This window comes from Polypterus senegalus, chromosome 18 (genome assembly GCF_016835505.1).
Source record: "Polypterus senegalus isolate Bchr_013 chromosome 18, ASM1683550v1, whole genome shotgun sequence".
Taxonomy (NCBI): Eukaryota; Metazoa; Chordata; class Cladistia; order Polypteriformes; family Polypteridae; genus Polypterus; species Polypterus senegalus.
Genome location: NC_053171.1, coordinates 70,741,810 through 70,762,622, shown reverse-complemented (window position 1 = coordinate 70,762,622; position 20,813 = coordinate 70,741,810). Strand labels below are relative to the sequence as shown.

The following is a 20,813-nucleotide window of genomic DNA, read 5'->3' as shown; positions in this document are numbered from 1 at the left end:
TTTGTTTCAGAAAAGAAAAAAGGACAGGCATCAAAATTACTCTCTTTAAAAGAAAAACATTTCTTTCATAATAATATTATAATAGACTCTTAAGTCTGTATTATGCATATTGAATGAAATCTAGCAGTACCTTTAAGTAGCTATTCTGCTTCAGTCTTGCTCAACAACAGACCAAATCATATGACTGGGTTTAAAAAACAAATAAAAAAAAACAAAAAACCAAAAAACACATTTTTTTAACATAAGTAAAAACAGTTATGCATGTAATGCAAAGAACGACTTATTATTTAAATGTCAGATTTATTGATGTATGGTTTCATTCATTTTTCTCAGTCATAACAAAAATTTTTAGTTTTTTTTCAAAGCACTTTTTAGATAAAGCACAAATTTTTCATCAAATGATGTCCTAATTGTATATAACCCTGAGCCACCCAAACGACTTCAACAGTGGAACAGTAAATGAATACTTAAAAGAAAAATGGCTCAAAATGGGAAGGCCACTGGATATAATATTCTAAATGATTAAAACAGTTGAAAAGGTGTGGATTTTGCTTAAAATACTTTATAATAAAAGTACTTTGGGGTGTTTTCACACTGAATTGAGTCCTTGGTCTGTAATCACTATAGCAAGTTATTTCCATGTCTGTTAATCTCACACCTCCGCAACAATGATCTTTAGTCTTCTGTTTTTGCCTCCATTTCTTCTGCATCATCATCCCCATCCACCTCTGCGTTTTCTCGCTCTAGTCGCTCAAGTTGTCGTGCTAACTCTGTCTCATCAGTGTCTGTCACAACCTTAGGCTGAAGTAGAAAATAAACCAAAGTCAATGAAAGAAAAATAAAATATAGAGACGTTTTCGAAGAAATGAGGGTGGTAGTATATTTTATGCTGAGCTGTTTTTCTTCAAAGGACAGAAACAGCTTATTTAAGCCATTCTTCACTAACCTTTTTTTAATATCTTACCTCCATTTGAACATTAAACACTCCTCTCTTCTCTTCTATCTTCTCCTTAATGGCTGCCATGGCCTGATTTAGTACTGATAGGCCTTCAGTCCTTTCCAACGTCGTGGTGGTCATTACATATCGTGGAGGAGCAATCAGATTGATCTGTAAAGCGCAACAATGGATTTAAGAGAATAAAAGGAAAGGTTAAAATAAATTGTATTGTAGAGGCAACAGGTGGTTGTCCAGATTTACTAAAATAATGGCAGCTGTGCACAATCATTTTAAAACTAATGTGCCACAAACAAAAGAAAATACTTGCATGTTCTACTTGCATAATGAAATACACTGACTAAACAAATATGATACTGTCTTCTTTTCCTGGTCATTCATTTTAAACTAAATAAAAAGTGACATCTGAGGCACGTTCCATATGGCACTTGAATAGAACTGAAACTAATATTAATTTACACTTGTGAAAAGAGATAAAATGTGTCTTGTCTATTTTAAAAACAACATGTTTGCTCTTCAACAAAACAGGCAGGAAATAACTATGGTTTTTTTTGCAAGCCGCAACGTTTCTCCCCACTACATAGACAACAAACAAGAAGCTATCATGCACTCATGGACTAAACTGTAAACGTTCAAAACTCAATTACACCTACACATATTCTAAATATGTCTAATCAAATGAAATGATTTAGACAATTAAACATAATGTGAAATTGAGGAAAAACTAACATAATATTAGCATACTGGTACATGTATCAGTCAAGGCCAAAGGAAAAGATGAAAACATACACAACTGGAGCAAACTAGTGAGGAACAATATACTTATTCAAGATGTAAAACGTTTGTAAAACTTAAAACAAACAGAGGAAATTAAACCTTTTCATCATCCCCTTTTGTTGCCTTTTAAACACTAGTGTGGACAATTTCAACTGTCCTCCAATTCAAACCAACAACTTTCAGTTGTCATCATTGTACAGATCATGATACTGTTTATTATTATTATCATCATCATAATAGATTCTACAATTCCATTACAACCAGTACTACAATAATAAAAGTAGAATATACCTTTGCTGATTTGTGCTTCCATTCTTAGCACTTAAAAACTGACTACGGAAACCATGTGAAATATGCCATTCAATACGATACACAAAGTTAACACAGATGTGGACAAATTTGTTAATATTCCTCAAAGAAAAAAAGAAGAACTCGCAACAGTCTCTGAACTAACTTTACAATGACCAATGTCATTGGTCCCCAAAGTTTATTCTGTATTTAACAAAAAAAAAAACAGACTTTGCTTTAGTTTTGATCTAACAGAATACTTCAAATAAAAGCTCAAATGAAAATGGCAGGGACAAAAGTGATAGGACCCATAACCAAATATTTTGTTGCACAATCACTGCTAACGCAGTTCCTGGAGCTCTCCATGAGACATGGACATCTGGCCCACTCTTCCTGAGTAAACTGCCCCAGCTGTGTCAAGTTTAGGGGAATGGGCATCTTCAGGCAGCATGTCTCAGTTCTTTCTATAGATATTTGATGGGATTCAAATCAGGACTCCTAGAAGACCACTTCAGAATAGCCCAATGTATTGATCTTAGCCATTCCTAGGTGCTTTTAGTCATGTGTTTTTGCTCCTTATACAGTGCATCCAGAAAGTATTCACAGCGCATCACTTTTTCCACATTTTGTTATGTTACAGCCTTATTCCAAAATGGATTAAATTCATTTTTTCCCTTAGATTTCTACAAACAACACCCCATAATGACAACATGAAAAAAGTTTACTTGAGGTTTTTGCAAATTTATTAAAAATAAAAAAACTGAGAAATCACATGTACATAAGTATTCACAGCCTTTGCTTAATACTTTGTCAATGCACCTTTGGCAGCAATTACAGCCTCAAGTCTTTTTGAATATGATGCCACAAGCTTGGCACACCTATCCTCGGCCAGTCCCATTCCTCTTTGCAGCACCTCTCAAGCTCCATCAGGTTGAATGGGAAGCGTCGGTGCACAGCCATTTTAAGATCTCTCCAGAGATGTTCAATCGGATTCAAGTCTGGGCTCTGGCTGGGCCACTCAAGGACATTCACAGAGTTGTCCTGAAGCCACTCCTTTGATATCTTGGCTGTGTGCTCAGGGTCGTTGTCCTGCTGAAAGATGAACTGTCGCCCCATTCTGAGGTCAAGAGCGCTCTGGAGCAGGTTTTCATCCAGGATGTCTCTGTACATTGCTGCAGTCATCTTTCCATTTATCCTGACTAGTCTCCAAGTTCCTGCCGCTGAAAAACATCCCCACAGCATGATGCTGCCACCACCATACTTCACTGTAGGGATGGTATTGGCCTGGTGATGAGCGGTGCCTGGTTTCCTCCAAACATGACACCTGGCATTCACACCAAAGAGTTCAATCTTTGTCTCTTCAGACCAGAGAATTTTGTTTCTCATGGTCTGAGAGTCCTTCAGGTGCCTTTTGGCAAATTGCAGGTGGGCTGCCATGTCCCTTTTACTAAGGAGTGGCTTCCGTCTGGCCACTCTACCATACAGGCCTGATTGGTAGATTGCTGCAGAGAAGGTAGTCCTTCTGGAAGGTTCTCCTCTCTCCACAGAGGACCTCTGGAGCTCTGACAGAATTACCATCGGGTTCTTGGTCACCTCTCTGACTAAGGCCCTTCTCCCCCGATCACTCAGTTTAGATGGCCAGCCAGCTCTAGGAAGAGTCCTGGTCGTTTCGAATTTCTTCCACTTACGGATGATGGAGGCCACTGTGCTCATTGGGACCTTCAAAGCAGCAGAAATTTTTCTGTAACCTTCCCCAGATTTGTGCCTCGAGACAATCCTGTCTTGGAGGTCTACAGACAATTCATTTGACTTCATGCTTGGTTTGTGCTCTGACATGAACTGTCAACTGTGGGACCTTATATAGACAGGTGTGTGCCTTTCCAAATCCTGTCCAATCAACTGAATTTACCACAGGTGGACTCCAATTAAACTGCAGAAACATCTCAAGGATGATCAGGGGAAACAGGATGCACCTGAGCTCAATTTGGAGCTTCATGGTAAAGGCTGTGAATACTTATGTACTTGTGCTTTCTCAATTTTTTTATTTTTAATAAATTTGCAAAAACCCCAAGTAAACTTTTTTCATGTTGTCATTATGGGGTGTTGTGTGTAGAATTCTGAGGAAAAAAATGAATTTAATCCATTTTGGAATAAGGCTGTAACATAAAAAGTGATGAGCTGTGAATACTTTCCAGATGCACTGTATTGTTGGAGGATCCATGACCTGCAAAGCGTCCTGACACTGAGCAGTAAATTTTGCTCCAAAATATTTTGATAATCTTGAGTTTCTTTGTTCCCTACACAGACTCAGACAAGACATAACCAAGCCTCCTTTGTGTTTCACAGTATGTTTGGTGTTGCTTTATTTTGAAAGCTTAAAAAAAAAAAATCCAGTCTGGCATTTTAATGGATTTCATTCAAAAATGGAGTTCTCCTGGGTCTTCTTCCATTTAACCCAAAGTCACTCAAAAAGTGACAGATGGTACGATCAGATACTGATGGACCTTGACCTTGGAGTTCAGCTTGTGTCTCTTTGGAAGTTGTCCTTGGCTTTTGTCTGCCATTCTCACTATCCCATCCGGGGAGGCTGGCTACAGTCCCATCCGGGGAGGCTGGCTACAGTCCCATCCGGGGAGGCTGGCTACAGTCCCATCCGGGGAGGCTGGCTACAGTCCCATCCGGGGAGGCTGGCTACAGTCCCATCCGGGGAGGCTGGCTACAGTCCCATCCGGGGAGGCTGGCTACAGTCCCATCCGGGGAGGCTGGCTACAGTCCCATGCATCAACGTTTTCATAATATTTGCAACTGCTGTCAAAGGAGCATCAAACTGCTTGGAGATGGTCCTCTAGCATTTACCTTTAACATGCTTATCTATAATTTTCTTTCTGATCTCCTTAGGCAACTTTCTCCTTTGCTTTCTCTAGTGCATTCAGTGTGGGCCATATGGACATACGATGATACCAAAATGCAGAGTGACGACATTGCTTCATTTAATCCAGGTGAATGACGGATTGCGTGACTGGAGACATGTGATATGAATTCAAGAAAACAGCTAGTTTGAAAAATCACTCAAATCCAACTATTTAAGATCTTTTCCAGGGGTACCAACAATTGTGTCCAGGCCATTTTTGAAAAGCTTTGTAGAATAAGCAATACTTGATCTCCTTTCAGACTTGTTTTGCTCGATGACATGTGAAAGGAATACAGGTTTACAGGAACAAATTGCTTTTCATTTTTTCACTTTCAGGAGGTATACAGCTGTTTTTCAATGAGCTGGAAGGGGACCAACACATCTGTTCATGTCTATTAGCTAAGAACTACAGGATTTGGAAAAAACACTGTCCCCTAATTTTGTCAAGAGTTGACTGAGCAAGTCTAAGACTTTTTTATTTTATATAGTTTTCTTCTAAAAATACCCACTACAAAAAGCATGGATATGTCAAAAGCGCTATAAATATGTGAAAGCAACATGACTCCTTTATATCTCTAACTTTAAAATGCAGTTGAATTCTAATGTTCAAATTTAAAGCACAACTTTAAATACACTGCAAATATCAACTAAAAAGAGCACCAATAAATTACTGTAAAAAATGTTCAACAGTACAACCAAAAGGCAGAGGAAAGGTCCTGGAACTAAAATATTTTCCAACAATATGATGGAATCATTCTAACATAATATAATCAGGTAAGCTATACATTACCTACACTACTTTGTCAAGTATTTAAACAATAAGGAATACCACTGATCACTTATTTTAGTTCAGAGAGTTTTTAAAAATGGACTGGCAGAAATTAACATGCTTTGTGGTATTTAACAAATAAAATCTACTTATGGCCTTTCGATTCTTCTGTTATGTTCTGGGTTCACCCTCATTTAACATCAATCAAAACAAAAATTACATTAAGTTTAAATATGATGATGCTCAGCTGGAATGGCTTGGATTTCATGTGTGAAAGAAGAGGAATCTGCTAATTCAGAAGACATTACCTTTGGGATTAATGATAATTCATTTGAAAATTTGAATTTTAGCAACTAATATGAAACACAAATATTAGAATCCCTTTCTCATTATGTGGGTCAAAGCAATAAATATAACGCTATACATTTGTGACAAAGCAGAATCATTAACGTGTATGTTCACTCTATTGCTTTAATTAATTGTTTTCAAATATTTATTTTTTAATAAATAAGGAATCTGACCATTTTGTGGAGTTGGCACATTTTGTCCCGTGTCTGTCCGAGATCTTTTAATTATAGATGTGTAGGTTATATTAAAATGGTATATCTAAATGAGCCACAGTGGGCTCTGTGTTGATGAACTGGCGTTCCATTCAGGGGTAAACTTCAGCACTACAATGATGAAACTGGTTTAAGTGGGTCCAGTAAACGTATGAATTACTGGTTAGAAAAAAATATCACACTAACTAGTTTTATGATAAGGTACCAAATGTACACAATGTAGATTTGAATAAGAGACTAATCTATGACGGAGACTTAGATTGGCTGTAGCAAAAACGACAGATCCCAAGACTGAGCTTATCTGCAGCACGAATCCTATCACATACCAATTAAAGTACCAACTAATTCTTTTCAAACCAAGAAACTAAACCTAGCAGAGCAAGTATTTTCATCCAGACTATTTCAGGAAAGTGGGAGGACTTTCACAAGCACTAAGACACTATACATATTCCTAAAGACTCATGGCTGACAGAATGCAACCATGACTGTCAAAGGAACACGCAGTGATTGTTACCAATGCGTTTCTAAATGGTCTTCATTCCACTCAGAGTCAGAGTTACTTGCAAACAAACCTTAGGCTGCTTTTAAAATTGAAACACTTACTTTGTACATTTTTTTAAGTTAAGTAATGGATTCATGATTTTACTCTGGACACTGTACAAATCAAAAAAGTGGATTCCAACCCAGGTTAGCTCATTTTACACTATTTAAAAGGAATTTACAGTATATAATCAACACTGAAATTGACCCTATGTTACAAATTATTTAAATTATATCTGACTATTGAGACTGACCACTCACCTTAATGGGCATAGCTTCAGTGGAGCAACTAAGACCTGCTCTCAGAGCCTCTTTAACAGCATCAATTCCTTCATAGCCATAGCAAGCAACTTCAATGTCTTGAGTTGACAAGAAAAAAAAAAAGTATTGGTGACTACTTCAAATGCTTTTGCTCTGTCACATCTAAAAGATGTCAAATGTGTTTTGAAAAGACACACATAAAGCTACATTTACTGTCACATACCCAGAACCTTTTCAGGAACTTCACAGGCAATTATCTGATTGCTAAGGTCTATGTCAATACACTAATATCAAGAAGTGCATACAAGTGACAGCCAATAATGTTCAGATGTTCTGTGATATGTGCAGATTCCTATAGTTGTAACAAGGGACATATTTGATACAAACAGGTTTCTTACATTATTCTGCAATCTCTGGCAGTCTGCATTATGGAAATGTAAGAACGGATCTGTAAACTCAAGTGAATTTCACCATGAAATTCCTTTTACCAGAATAAATATGAAGGTATATGGAATCATCAACCTGCACTGACCATTTAGAGATCTTACTTAACAAGTTACTGTTTTTTTCCAAACCAACAAGAATAGAATTTTGTTGGGATCACTCTCTGTCATACAAACCTGATGATGACAGTAGTGGGTTCTGAGTTGCCTATTTTACAATAACTCTTAAGTAAATGCAGTTTATTTTCTACTCTGCAGAGCATGTTTTAGTATCTGTCAGGCAATTTCATCAAGATCCTGGTACAGACTATATCAAGAATGACAACTGGATGAATTCTAGGTGGGAGTGTTGTGATGTGGGATTTTACATATAACTTGATAAATGTATTGTATGCCTTTATTTATAATTTAGGCAAACCAATGTAGTTTAGAGGTATTCATGTTTGCCTTCCCCCATCCCCCTTTTTACGACTGTCTCTTTGTAATTTTATGACAGGATTTGGGGGGATGTCTTAAACCAGTTTTCCCCCACACAAAGCCAGGTTAGCTTAATATATTGTCTTGGGGGGTTGAGGTGTTAAAATGTACTATTTCTCCCATTGGTCTGAGATATGGCTGTTTGGAATTGGCTTGTCTCAGAGGCCTTTAAGTACCATGATATCCTATTGGTTCTAGGAATTGGAGAGAACATCTATAAATGTATTTGCTTAACCACATTCTCTCTCTCTAACCAACATATGATGAAGAAGCATCTCTCTTGCTAACCTGTGATGATGAAGACAACACAATGAAGAGCACAGCTCAGCAGCCATATTGAACATACATGTGGCTGAAAGCTGAGCACCAACGATGCCTTAACTAGAGACATTTTAAGTAACTACAAGTCTGTGTGCCACCTGAATTACACATCACCATTTTATCAGGCTGTATGGTTGCCAATATTCTAAGGCTGCATATTAATAATACAATAGGGGAAAGTAGAGCAATACATATATTACTCTACCAAGATAAAACAGAGTTCATTCTTGGTAAACAGGTAAATCATGTGAAAACCACAGAAGCATTGCTTTTCCTCATTGTGATGGTACCACTTGTGTGGACTATCATGTTATGTTCAAGATCATTTGATTCTTCAGCATTTCCTGGAACCCATCTAACCTGCGCTAACATACTGTTTAAAATACCACTTTGTGAGCACAGAAAACTGTTGCAGATTCAGCAGTTAGTTAACTGGAAAAGGCAGGTGTAGGTAGGTAGGTGTCAGTAGGCCATTTAAATGTACAGGCATACACAGACATGCCTCCACATTTGTGAATTTGAAAGCATGCTACAATTAATACAAAATATCTGAAAATTCTTAGTACCCTTAGTACCCATTATTAAACAACAAACAGCAGCATAAAAATGTCTTGGGCCGAGAAGAACTAAAACACATTTCGTGAAAAACCCAGGTCACTGTGCATGTGACCACAAAACAATTTGCAAAAAACAAGGCTACCTGCTCTAATTTTTACTGCCTGGGGGGTGAGTCGTCTGTTGATGTTGTCAATTAACACATTTCTCTCCTCTTCTGTCAAGTCCAGGCCATCTAAGACTGCTGGGTCTCTGAACAGACATGGAGCCAAAAAAAAAAAACAAACAAATAAAAACACAATTCTTGTCAATCATCTTTGAAGTACAAGAAATATTTAGAAAGTTGAAAAAAATATTTACAGTAGAAAACAAATGAAAAGATGAAAGTACACTACATTCATAAAACTACTTTCCTATCTAAGACAAGTTGTTGAAAAATGTTTTTGGATATTAATAAACCACTTTTTTTTGTTTCAAGGAGAACATTAATAAAATCAGTATCTAAAAATGAAAACAGTTAAGCTCTGGCAGAGAATGCACAGAATCCATGACACCATTGTCCTAACAATTTACAAAGATGAAGGGGAGCTGAAAACAAACGCTAATAACTACATGGACTTTCCATCAAATATTCTCCAAGAAAGAAACTTTTCTATGCAGACATCCTTCTGTCAATACCTACTCCATCCCAAAAAACACGATTTTCACATAGTAGTGTTTCAATGCTTAGCATTTATGTTGATTTAAATCTTTTAACAACAACATTTTCAAGCAAGTCTTTCAAATACAGTAGCTTCTTAAAATGAAGGCAATAACTCTCCAGTGCTCAAGACGCTGCAAAACTATGCTAGTAAGAAGGTAAGTCAGTTTCTTACATTTATTGAGTGAGGTTCTGCATACCAAAGATAACAGTATATGTTTGTTATCTTTGTTTTTAAATATAAGAGTCTAATCATACACAAAATTAAATTTAAATTAGTCTCATCTCTGAAAAATAGATGCATTAGTTCTCTACTCTAAGGAACTCTGGAAAGAAAAGGGCAGTTCCACTGTGGTTGTCACAGCAGAGCATATAATATAAGAAGAAATATTAATGAACATAGCTGTATTTAAACAAAATACACAAAAATCATGTTGTTAGACACCCACCATTTTGGCTTAAAGTGTCAACTTGCTTTTTATTCTAATAAAAATTAATATTAAGACATATGAGACATTGCCTTTTAAATTGTCCAAGGAGGCAACAGTCTATTACTCGCTTTTAGTTTCCATTCTCCTTAGAAAATATCACACAGGAAGATACTTAAAAGGGGAAGGTGGAAAACTCAAACATCTTTAGGGCAAGGTTAGAGGTGAATCCAAAAATAGATGTTTACAAGAAGTGTCAAGGGAAAAGTGCTTTACTAACATCCAGCTAAAGGCAATTCAATTTGTATCATAATGGCCAACTGTGTTTTGATGATTTGACCATCTGTTACTTTTCATAAGGCATTAGAAATGAATGCTTTCACTTAAGTGCACAAATATTTCTTAAAGTAAGCTTGTTCTGAATTCTAAAAATTCACAGAAAAGAAAGTCATCTAACAGAGACTGCAAGTACTTTTTTTTTAATCAAGTACCACTAGATTAAGATGGAAACTTCAAGCTAATTCAAAGAATGTTAGTATTTAAAAAAAAAAAAATTCAATTTTTTCACCAATTTATTTATGCTGAACCAAAAGAACATTACACCCTTAGGGAAGGGAGGGGAATACAACACTGCATGCATGTAATTGTTGATGTCCATAACTTACGAGACAGCTTGTTTAAAGGCATCATATGCTCCATAGCCTGGTCTCTTGTATTTTTCATCAAAAACCCATGCTGTCCTCTGAAACAGACTCTCTAACTGCTCATCCTTGGAATACTCCAGAACTTCAGCCACATGCCTAAGAATGCTGTACACCTGGTAAAGCATAAAGCAGGTAACTCAAATTATACATCTGCCTTCTTCTCAAAATGCAGGACTGTTACAAAAGCTTTGAGGATAGATTTGAAGTGAAAACAATGTACACTGGAATCTTTTAAATCATTAAGATATCAATGATAAAACCAGATGAAGATATACCCATGTTATAGTAATGTCAGTTTCAAATGAAAAGGAAACAGATGAATAAGCAAATGGTTCCATTTTAAAATGCACCTTAGAATACATGTCCTAGGAAATGAGAGAATAAAGATATGAACACAAAAATTAAATAAACACTAAGCTGTAACTTCATATATTTAGCCTGGGCTCTCCCACTTTAACCCCTTAAAACATTTCATCTAGTCTGTACAACAAGCTATGTTTAATGCACTTGCCATACTAAAAGTAAGTCATTTAAAACAATCATCGTACAGCTAATTCAACTTTAATTCAATGAACTAAGATGATCCTACATTTTATTAACAACTATCATATGATGAGACAGAAGACATTAATGCAATTCCAAATCCAGAGTATTCCTTGGACCTCTGTCCTGTCTACACAGTGTTATAGACAGCTCAGTGATACTCTTCTGCTCGTACTTCAAAAAGCTAGAAGATCCACCTGCTCCAGCTCCACAATCCTCCTAAGATCAGAATCTCGTTTCATGCAGCCCCCTTTTAATAGATTCATAAGGTAATGTAATAAATCCTTTGCAAGGCCACTGTATACAGGACAGTACATTCTTGGCAGTCTAAATCTACAGCAGTATTAACCATTACTAACGTGAGAAAAGTGAAATAATTTAAAGATCTAAATTCATTATGCTGTCTGTCACAATGAATGACTCAGTGCATCACAACAGCAGCAAGGCTGTATTTTTAAAGGTACAAGGAACAAGAGTATTTCTAAAATATGTTCATTTTAATCTAATTGGGACATTGTTTTTGTCTTTACACACAAGGGACACTATGGAAATGATTTAAAACAGTGTCTTTTATGGTTTTTATTTTCTTAGAAAGTAAAATAAACATTTAAAAATCTATGAAGCACTTAAAGAACCAAGAACAGCACACATCATTAAATCAAGTTTATTACGGTTATTGCACTCAAATTAAAGAAAAAGACCTAAACCTCCAGTAAGCCTTTCACTTGACAGTGACATCTTATAGTAGCTGCAGACGTGTTTCAATAAAGCTTTAACTAAACTCACCAATATCAGAGGTGCCAATGTGTTTTACTTGGCTTTATGAAATCATGCTGGTGGTCATCACTGTTAACACTCAAAAATGGGAGGTTCTATGTCTCCTTTTCAATTATTTGGAAGACCAAAATCAAAAACTTAGAAACTGCATTTTCATAAGCAAGCAGAAGATACGAAAAGTAGGTTTCGCTCTCTCTTTACAGAGACACGCACACATACATGACTGTGCAACTGACAGCATTTCAATGACACATGCATGAACAGACTGATCTTTACACACTAGAGAAGCAAGCCGTTTACATAACATTAATTTGGTTGAAACTGTGTACCTAATAATTATCCAACTAAGATGGCAAGCCATTTACAAACCCATGCCCAGGTATAACATTTACCTCTTCCAAAAAGGCAGCATACATACACCATGGTGCGGTGTTTAAAAAGAAGACTATGTCAGAGTTAAGTGGTCAAGTTCTAATTTTTTTCTAAAGCTGACTAATTACTTGATTGATATAAAGGTAAAAAGCATCAGCATGGATCAACAAAAGCATTTTTATTCCTTAAAAAATATCATTTTAAAATAAATTAATAAGTTATTTCTGATACACTTAGTTTATCATCAATTTTCTATCCATGTTTGTGACAAATCCATGTCTAGCCACACAAATGTACAGTAATACTATTTATATCTCAAAACAGTAATAGTAATGACAGACAAAACACTGCTCAAATGAAAGCTTTTCCAAAGGAACTTCTACAAAAATAAACAAAACTCGTGAATATGCTTGGCACATGTAGTACATGCAGTAGTAAGTCTCAATTGCAATAGTCAATGAGCAAAATACAACAGATTTTAATAATAATATTGTTCTTTTGACCCAAGTAACTGTCCTTCAGCACTTTTGCCTTTAACCTGTTTTTTCTTTAACTAAATCACGCTGTTGAAATGTAACCTTTCCCTCTGGGACACAGAGAGCATTCATGTGGAAAAAATTACACTCTTTAGTATGAGTTCTAAGCAAGCATGGAGCATATTAAGGGATTAATGCAGACATAAAAATCACGCCTTGTAAGACATCTGACTGCTGAAGCGCAGACATTCATTTCAAGTTTAAAATGAACAGAGTATACTAGAAATCTATGCTTTACACAGCTGTTCATGTATTTATAGATTCCTTAGCCTGTCACTTTTTCTGTGCCCTCCAGCTAGTTAATTTCCCCTATTGTTCTTACCTCTTTCCTTTCCTCTACTTCTGGTCTTATTCCGTTGTGGCTCTTGTTTTGTCCTAAGTTAATTGTGTTTTAAGACTTTTAAGATAAAAGTTTTATTTATTTAATTTTGCAACTATTCTCAAAAAAAAAACATTTATTGATAGGAAATCAGATTAACAAAGAGATGGAGCACAAAACTCAACTATACTGAGTTCAAACTGATTTGCTTTATGTCAGTTTCTCTGAGCATTTGGAAGGCATTTAATTTGTTAAAACAATAACTAAATCTCTACAGAAATGCCAATAGCATAACCTTATTCAGTTCTAAGTGCAGGATTTCAAAGTCACCAATAAGACAATCAGTTAAAAGGTTGTTTTCCAAATCTGTACTATCAAGGTTACCAACTCTAATTCCTATTTTTTTGCCCTTTCTTCCTAAAGAAATAGTGTTTAAATAATCATATGAAGAATGTATTAACTAACCTTAATCTAAATGAAAGCTCTGCACTAATTAAAAGTTGTTTGCTTCTGGCCTAGGTTTTTCAAATTTGGAACCCACAAACATCCAAAAATAAAAGTGATCAAATCTAAAATGTGCATTTGGTACATGCATTAATTTTATTGTCATGTATAATTTTGAGGCAAATGCATTTATGAAGCACTGACTTACAGTTTTGGACTTTGTAAACTTGTCTTCACATTTGATGGCTTCTTCAGGTGAAACTCTTCTTTTTGATAAGTCAATATAACCTAGCAAAAATTATAACATATACTCACCATTAGACAAATGTTCACCATTATTAGAAATACTCAAACGTTTGTTAACGATCAAGGACACACACAAATGGACACGTGAACAGGTTACACATTTCAGAAAAGTCACAGCTCCAATGCCTTAAAAATTAATTCTAAAATTTATTTTAGGTGTATTCTAACCTCTGCTCAATTTCCAGATCTTCTACAATGATAGGTAAAAGAAATCTTAATTAAAATCTATTTAGGAACATCTTTTCATATGCCTCAAACAAGTACCAATGCTGTTATGTCTTTCCAAAATATATCAATTTACTGCATTTTGAACATAAATTATGAATACATTGAATCTATCAATAAAACAAAAACAATGCTTAACTTATGTCTTTAACTCTTAAATGAGGAAGAAAAATGAACAAGTTAAAGAGATGAATAGACATAAAGGTTCTAGGTCACTTAATTCTGACTAATTGTACATTTCAGCATTTGTGTCATCTGCAATAAAACTCCTAAAAGAAACTGTGAAACTATGTCTACAAAATAAAAAGAGCACCATTTTAAGACTCATTATTCAGTGCAGATATATTGGAATGTTCACTAACTGCAAAACCTAATTCACTGCGACAATGAATGGAGTGAACAGCAGGACACAAGGGAGCAGGCAGGCAGGCTCTACAAAGCAGTTCTTCTGAGTTAGAGAAAAGCTTGCAAACTGATATGTGCTACTTCATTCCAGTTCAGGCAAGTGCTGTCACTATGCCTAAAATAATTCAAAATATCTCCTCAAAACACTTAATCGTTCGCAAGTTATGAATGAGACTTAGCTGTTTTGCCACCCTATACAATGTAATAGTTACGAGGGACGTTCAAAAAGTTTCTGCACTTTTTTTTTTTCCAAGTTTTGCCACCCTATACAATGTAATAGTTACGAGGGACGTTCAAAAAGTTTCTGCACTTTTTTTTTTTAACCTCTATTCATTAAAAGTTTCAAAAACAAATTACATCACTTTTCTACATAGTCACCTTCCTTTGCGATGCAATTTTCCCAGTGTCGTACCAACCTTTTAATGACATCAGCAAAAAATGAGCCACTGATGCACCACTGCTTTCACATCAGGCTTCTTTCTTCATTCCCTGTGGTCGTGGATGTAGTTGGATGTCCGGAGCGCACTGCATCTGTCACACTAACATGCTCATTTTCAAACATTTCAATCCACTCATAGATGACTCTATGAGAGAACTTTATCCCCATACTGAGCACACATGCGGAGATGAATTTGTGCTCCCTGCACACCTTCTGCTTACAAAAAGCATATGACAAGAATGCTGTTCCTCTTTGGTGCCATTTATAAGTTTTGCAGCCATCTTCACCACAGGGTGACAACTCTAATACTAAACTGCAAGGGCAGCCAGTTTACCAGCCAGAACTAGTCACATGACACTCTCAGAAACGACCAATTACTACTCCTTCCGCCTTCAATGTTTCCAACGAAAATATAGAAGGGTGGAAACTTTTTGAATGCCCCTCGTACCTTCATATGAGAACAGAAAGGTTTTACAAACATGATATAATTTACATATAGCACTGTTTAACAACACCAATATATGATTTCTAGAAAACACAGTTGTTGCAATGAATGAGTACATCCAAGAAAAAGAATATGACAAATCTGATGAGCCAGCGCATTTTGGTTTTTTTCCAACAAAAGAGCATGCCAAGGTTTTAAACATTTTATAACCTCTTCCAGTTAATATGAGGACCTTTTTCACTAAATACCTGACAATTCAGTCTAAAAATGTACTTTTTCTGCAAAAGTTAATCATCTTTGTTTGTTTAGAAGGTCAGTGTTCTTTCTTAATGAAATCTGAATTTAAAATAAATGCTTGTTTATATTTCTCCCAATACAGCTTCCCTATAGAAACCATACTGCCACCAAACGGCAACGTTCATGTATAGTCTTAATGTATGGTCTAAAGCAATGGTTTTCAAACTGGGGGCTGTGTATGAAAGTCTAGGGCAATCCTGGAAAAGTTGACATGTAACCAAAAAAAGTCAATTTTATAGATTGTCTTTAAATTACCTCACATAATTAAAAAAAAAATACAGGTAAACTCAAAACTTCAATTGCTGCAGAAGAGTAGTTCTTTATTAATTAAATGTGTGTGGGTCATGAGTAGCTATCAGGTGGCATTTGTGGGGGTGGGAGAAAAACAAACAGGGGCTTAAAAGTTGGCTTTAAAATGATTCTTGGTTTGACCGCAGCCAACTCAGAATCTGCGGCATTTCAGTCTCAAGTGTCTCCTGATGTGAGATTCAACTCCTGCATCTCCCACACCTGTTCTCTTCTCTGTCCACTACTTGTACCGCATTGAAGTCTCCCATTAATCACATTGGCTCAGAGCTAACAGATCCCTCTTGCTAACCATCTCTTTGAGCTACTCCATGCCAGGATGAAGACTAAACATTCATCATGTGCCAAGTTTGATAAAGGTTTGCAAAAAAGACTACCTCAGGTAAGTGTTCCCTTTCTCATCACTTCCACCCCAATGCACTAAAAGCTATGGTAAGCTCTTTTTGTCAAACGTTTAGTCGTACCTAGTAAGAGTTTAGTACTTAATTTAATAATGAAAAAAATAAAAGTCAATTCCTGAAGGAGGTGATCCAAGATAAAAGGTTAAGTACGCTGGCTCAGAGATGATCTGTGATATTTGATTACATATGTGTTAATAGTCTGCTATACTTAAACATTTTCTTTGATTAATAGGTCTACCATTATACAAAATCATGTAGTGTGATCACCGTTATCGGTAATCAAGATCCAAGATCATGCTCCGCTTTGCAGCATTGGCTTTACATTAGTCGGGGGCTTTGACTTGAAAGTTAAAAAAATATATGAATATGTTTTTCTAATGGTGAAAGTACTCTTTCATTTGGGTACTTTCGTGGTGTGGCACGATGCAGCCGTTTTCATACAACAGAAATACGAAAAGAGTGGACTGGTGATGTCACTTGTCTAGTTTTGAGCTGGTACTTTTTGCTATTAAAAAAAATGTCCCAGACTGTCAATTATGTGATGAATCACTGGTCAGCAGCATATGGATTCCATAGAAAGGTCCGTAACACTTTAAGCAAGAGAGAAATCTCTCCTTCTACTGCACAGAAGCAGCCTTTTAGATGCTATAAGCATCTTCCTGGGACAAAAGGCCACTCTCTGCGTTCAGCAACACCACCTCATTAGGTCTATTGTACACTTTACTGACAGACCATGTTCAACTGGCAAAAACACATGGCACTGCAAAAAAACCTAACAAGTACTTACATAGGGTTTATGAAGGATATCATGCACAACACAGACAGGCAAGCCAAAGTTAGCACAGGTGAATTCAAGTGACACTGTGCAAGGCTGTTTAGATTTTATGAATGGATAGTAATACTTATTCAGGTTAACAAAGCCTCACCAAAGTCTATCGAATTTGCAAGTTTGGGTCCCCGGCTCTGTGGCTGGAGAAACTGTAAAGAGTAAGTTATTTTACAAAGACAAGTAAACAATAAAATGCTTCTTTTTCTCTTATCCAGTTATCCTAAAGAGAACTACATACCTTTTTCTTTATCTACTCTGATAACAACAACGCACTCATTTCGTCCAATGCGAATAAGCTTGTTAATGGAGCGAATACGTCTTCTGGAGAGCTCACTGAGAAGAATCATGCCTTCAATGTTGTTGTACTCCAGCAGGCTGACATAGGCTCCCATTTCTGCTATGGAGCGCACATTCACCATTACCACATCATCCACTTCTGGAAATTTATGTTGGTAAAATCTACAACTTAGGGCTGGCATGCTGAAAAGAGAACAAAACAGGAAGAGTTATAGCGAGTTCTTCAATATTTTTCTAAAAATGGAACTTACAAGACTGTGATTATTCCCAAAAGTGAAAGCCACATCATTTAAAATTAAACTAATTATGCCCCTTCAAATGCAAAATGTGTTTGTGGGAATCCCAGACTCTCTAACTAAAAAAGTCAAGCTTCAGTATCTGGTGCAGTGATTCTCCTCTTCAATATCATCTTGACAAGCTTTTTGGAACTGGACAATAATTCAGTGCTAACCTTGATCTTATACAATGACCATTAAGGTGCTACTCATTAACCACCCTAAGCAAAATCACTTCCTTCCAATGTCCAAGGTCTCTGAATAGAAGCCCTGAATGACCTTAAAACACAAAGGAGTAACTAATTATGAAGGAAATTACAATCATAATAGTAATACGGAATTTTTAAAACTCTCATGAGTCAATAGACAGTAAATTCTAGATTTTAAATGTTTGGAATTGCTTTTCAGTATCTTCCATGATGATTTATATCCACTGTTTTTTCCTCCTTCCTGTCCATTTTGCCTTTCTCACCGTATTCTCCTAATAGCATGAGTACTTTACTAGAGCATCACAGGAAATGAGCAGAACCTTCAACTAACTTATTTTATATAGAGCTACTGCTATATGATATGCACAGCATGTGAACTGCTTAGAACTCTGCATCAGATCACAAATGAGATTTGAAAATGTAGCCAAAAATAAACGGTTGTTAGGTTTCTAACCAAACATAATGGTACTGACATGAAACAAGGGACACAGGCTTTTAGTGTAGATTTTCTGCATTAAATCGACTATACTAACTGTACATTAAAAATGGGTGAATGTTACAGAAATTGTAGAACTGCTTATATGTGAATCCCGCCTATTTTAAAGAACCTAATTTATTTGGAAAATTGGCTGCTAGCTGTTACTTGGCCATGTGCTTGCCATTATGGAAGAATATTTTGGACAAAATAAAATCAACAAATAAATACAGAATAAAAGTACTTTAAAAGCAACAATAAAGAAAAACAGCATAAAATGTGAGTGCAAATTTGTCATGGAATATGTTTGTTCCTGTTTATGTATTTAATTTTGTCCATAATTTTCTTCCAAATGCAACATGAAACATGGTTTAAATTTAAAAGTGTCACATTTCACTCCTCACAGGTGAGAGGTCAGGCTCTCACCTGTTTTTGATTGGTGAATCATTCGCTGAATGGATGTGTGAGTTTTGCTTGACCTGGGAATCCTGTAGCCCCCCAAGCTTGCTGATAGCTGTGACTGCACACATCGACTACGAGTGCAAGAAAAAGCTGCCCAGAATGTTTGTGCCAAGTGACTACTTTAATTCTTTAATCTCTAAATTCATCATTAGAAGCCTGCATCTGAAGTGTCTCCAGTAAATGTGCCATTTGACAGCCCAAGGTTTAAGTCCGTAGGACCAATGATTCCCCAATTAAAATATAGCACTTGCCTTTCAGCTTTGACAAGAGACATATTTTATGTTGCATTTGGTGGAATATTATGGACAAAATTAAATAAATGAATATATACATAAATACATACATAAATAAGAAACAAAAAACATTTTGTGACACACGCACATTTAACTATCTTTTTCTTTATTTACTGTCACATTTTAGTACTTTTATTTGTGTATTTATTTAATTTTACCAGAAATATTCCTCTGCATGTTATTACATCGTTGAGCCAAGCACAATTAGCCTGAAAAATATGCCTACAAGTGTTATTTTAACTTGAAACAGGTTGCTGGATACAGAGCCACTGTCTCAACACTTTGCTATTATTACCTACACATTTTAGTTTTCTATGAACCACATACAGTTTATGTGGGTGAGCTAGTGGCTACACTGGTAGAATAAGATGAAGACACCAGTCCATCATAATGCCAGCTCTCACACTTCAGGCCAATTCTGAGCCTTTGGTCGCTCCAACCTGCAAGTCTTTGGGATCTGGGAGTGACACCAGAGTACAAAACATAAAAAGGATAATAGAGTGGTGCAATCATTTGTGCTGCCTTTGTTGCATGTAATTTCTTGGATTTCATTCTGGCTAATTCTTGCACTGTACTACATTGTCTATTATTATCCTTACAAGCCAAAATGGATGAGCAGTGACTAAAAAGAAAAATAAACAAAACAATGAAAAACTGATCAAACATCAAAAACAGTCACAGTTACAAAAACGTTCTTTTCAAATTTCTAACCAAGATAAAAATTACCTTTTATTTTGCAAGTATGTTATTTCTTACTAGTTAGCTAAGACCTGAAATCAATTTCGGCAAAATTTGGGAACAAACCACGAAGGAAAGGAGGGAAAACAGCAAACGGCCACCACTTAAACTGATGCCACATTACAGGACTTCTGGTCCCTGGGTATGGCAGTCTTACCAACTGCAGTTCCTGAACGTTTCTTTGAACCATGTCAATTTAAACGACTTAAAATCAATGGCCAAGTCAAATTCGCCAATTGCCCGTCAGCCTCTCAGAACAGTTATGCCATACGGTTTTTCTCACAGCCAATAACATACTACCTGACAGAGTCAAAGCATACAAACGGTTAACAGGAATCACAAGATCAGCTTCAATCTCCTCCCCCATATCCCACTCTGTGATTGTACATAAAACTCGACTCATGAGGCAGACAAACTTCTGTGCTGTCTGTAAGGTCCAAAACACCAGCGTCCCTTATTCCTCATTATGTCATTGTGTGCACTGCACTGTACTCATTTGTTTGTCAGCTCTCCTGCACACAGAGCTCAGCCCTACAAAATCAAACCTGTCTGAAGGGCAAGATGCAGACTAGTTGGAGGGAGTTGCTGGGTATGTCGCATGCAACCGACTTCACAGAAGCGTACTGCGGACTGCCTCTGACTCACCAAGATTATATAAATGAAGACAACTGAGTATTATTAAAAAGTCATCAAATCTGACATGGTCTTTATAGACACTAATTAACCTCTAG

At 36.3% G+C, this 20,813-nt stretch overlaps 1 protein-coding gene across 1 annotated transcript; it reads right to left on the bottom strand.

The window, feature by feature from the left end:
* Positions 1–280: 280 nt before the first annotated feature.
* eif2s1b (eukaryotic translation initiation factor 2, subunit 1 alpha b) lies at positions 281–17,815 on the bottom strand. The gene is made up of 7 exons (XM_039741635.1): positions 17,572–17,815; positions 13,889–13,968; positions 10,651–10,802; positions 9,003–9,109; positions 7,062–7,159; positions 965–1,108; positions 281–801 (listed from the first exon to the last, which is right to left on the bottom strand). The coding sequence occupies exons 1-7, from the start codon at positions 17,810–17,812 to the stop codon at positions 676–678; spliced, it is 948 nt and encodes a 315-aa protein (XP_039597569.1). The 5' UTR covers positions 17,813–17,815; the 3' UTR covers positions 281–675.
* Between the last annotated feature and the right edge of the window lie 2,998 nt (positions 17,816–20,813).

Excerpts from the sequence above, each read along its gene's own strand:
- eif2s1b (XM_039741635.1), bottom strand. The coding sequence starts at position 17,812 with ATGCCAGCCCTAAGTTGTAGATTTTACCAACATAAATTTCCAGAAGTG. Across the intron at positions 13,969-17,571 it reads CAGAGTAGATAAAGAAAAAG|GTTATATTGACTTATCAAAA; the intron begins GTATGTAGTTCT and ends AATTTTTGCTAG. Across the intron at positions 1,109-7,061 it reads CTGAAGCTATGCCCATTAAG|ATCAATCTGATTGCTCCTCC; the intron begins GTGAGTGGTCAG and ends TGCGCTTTACAG.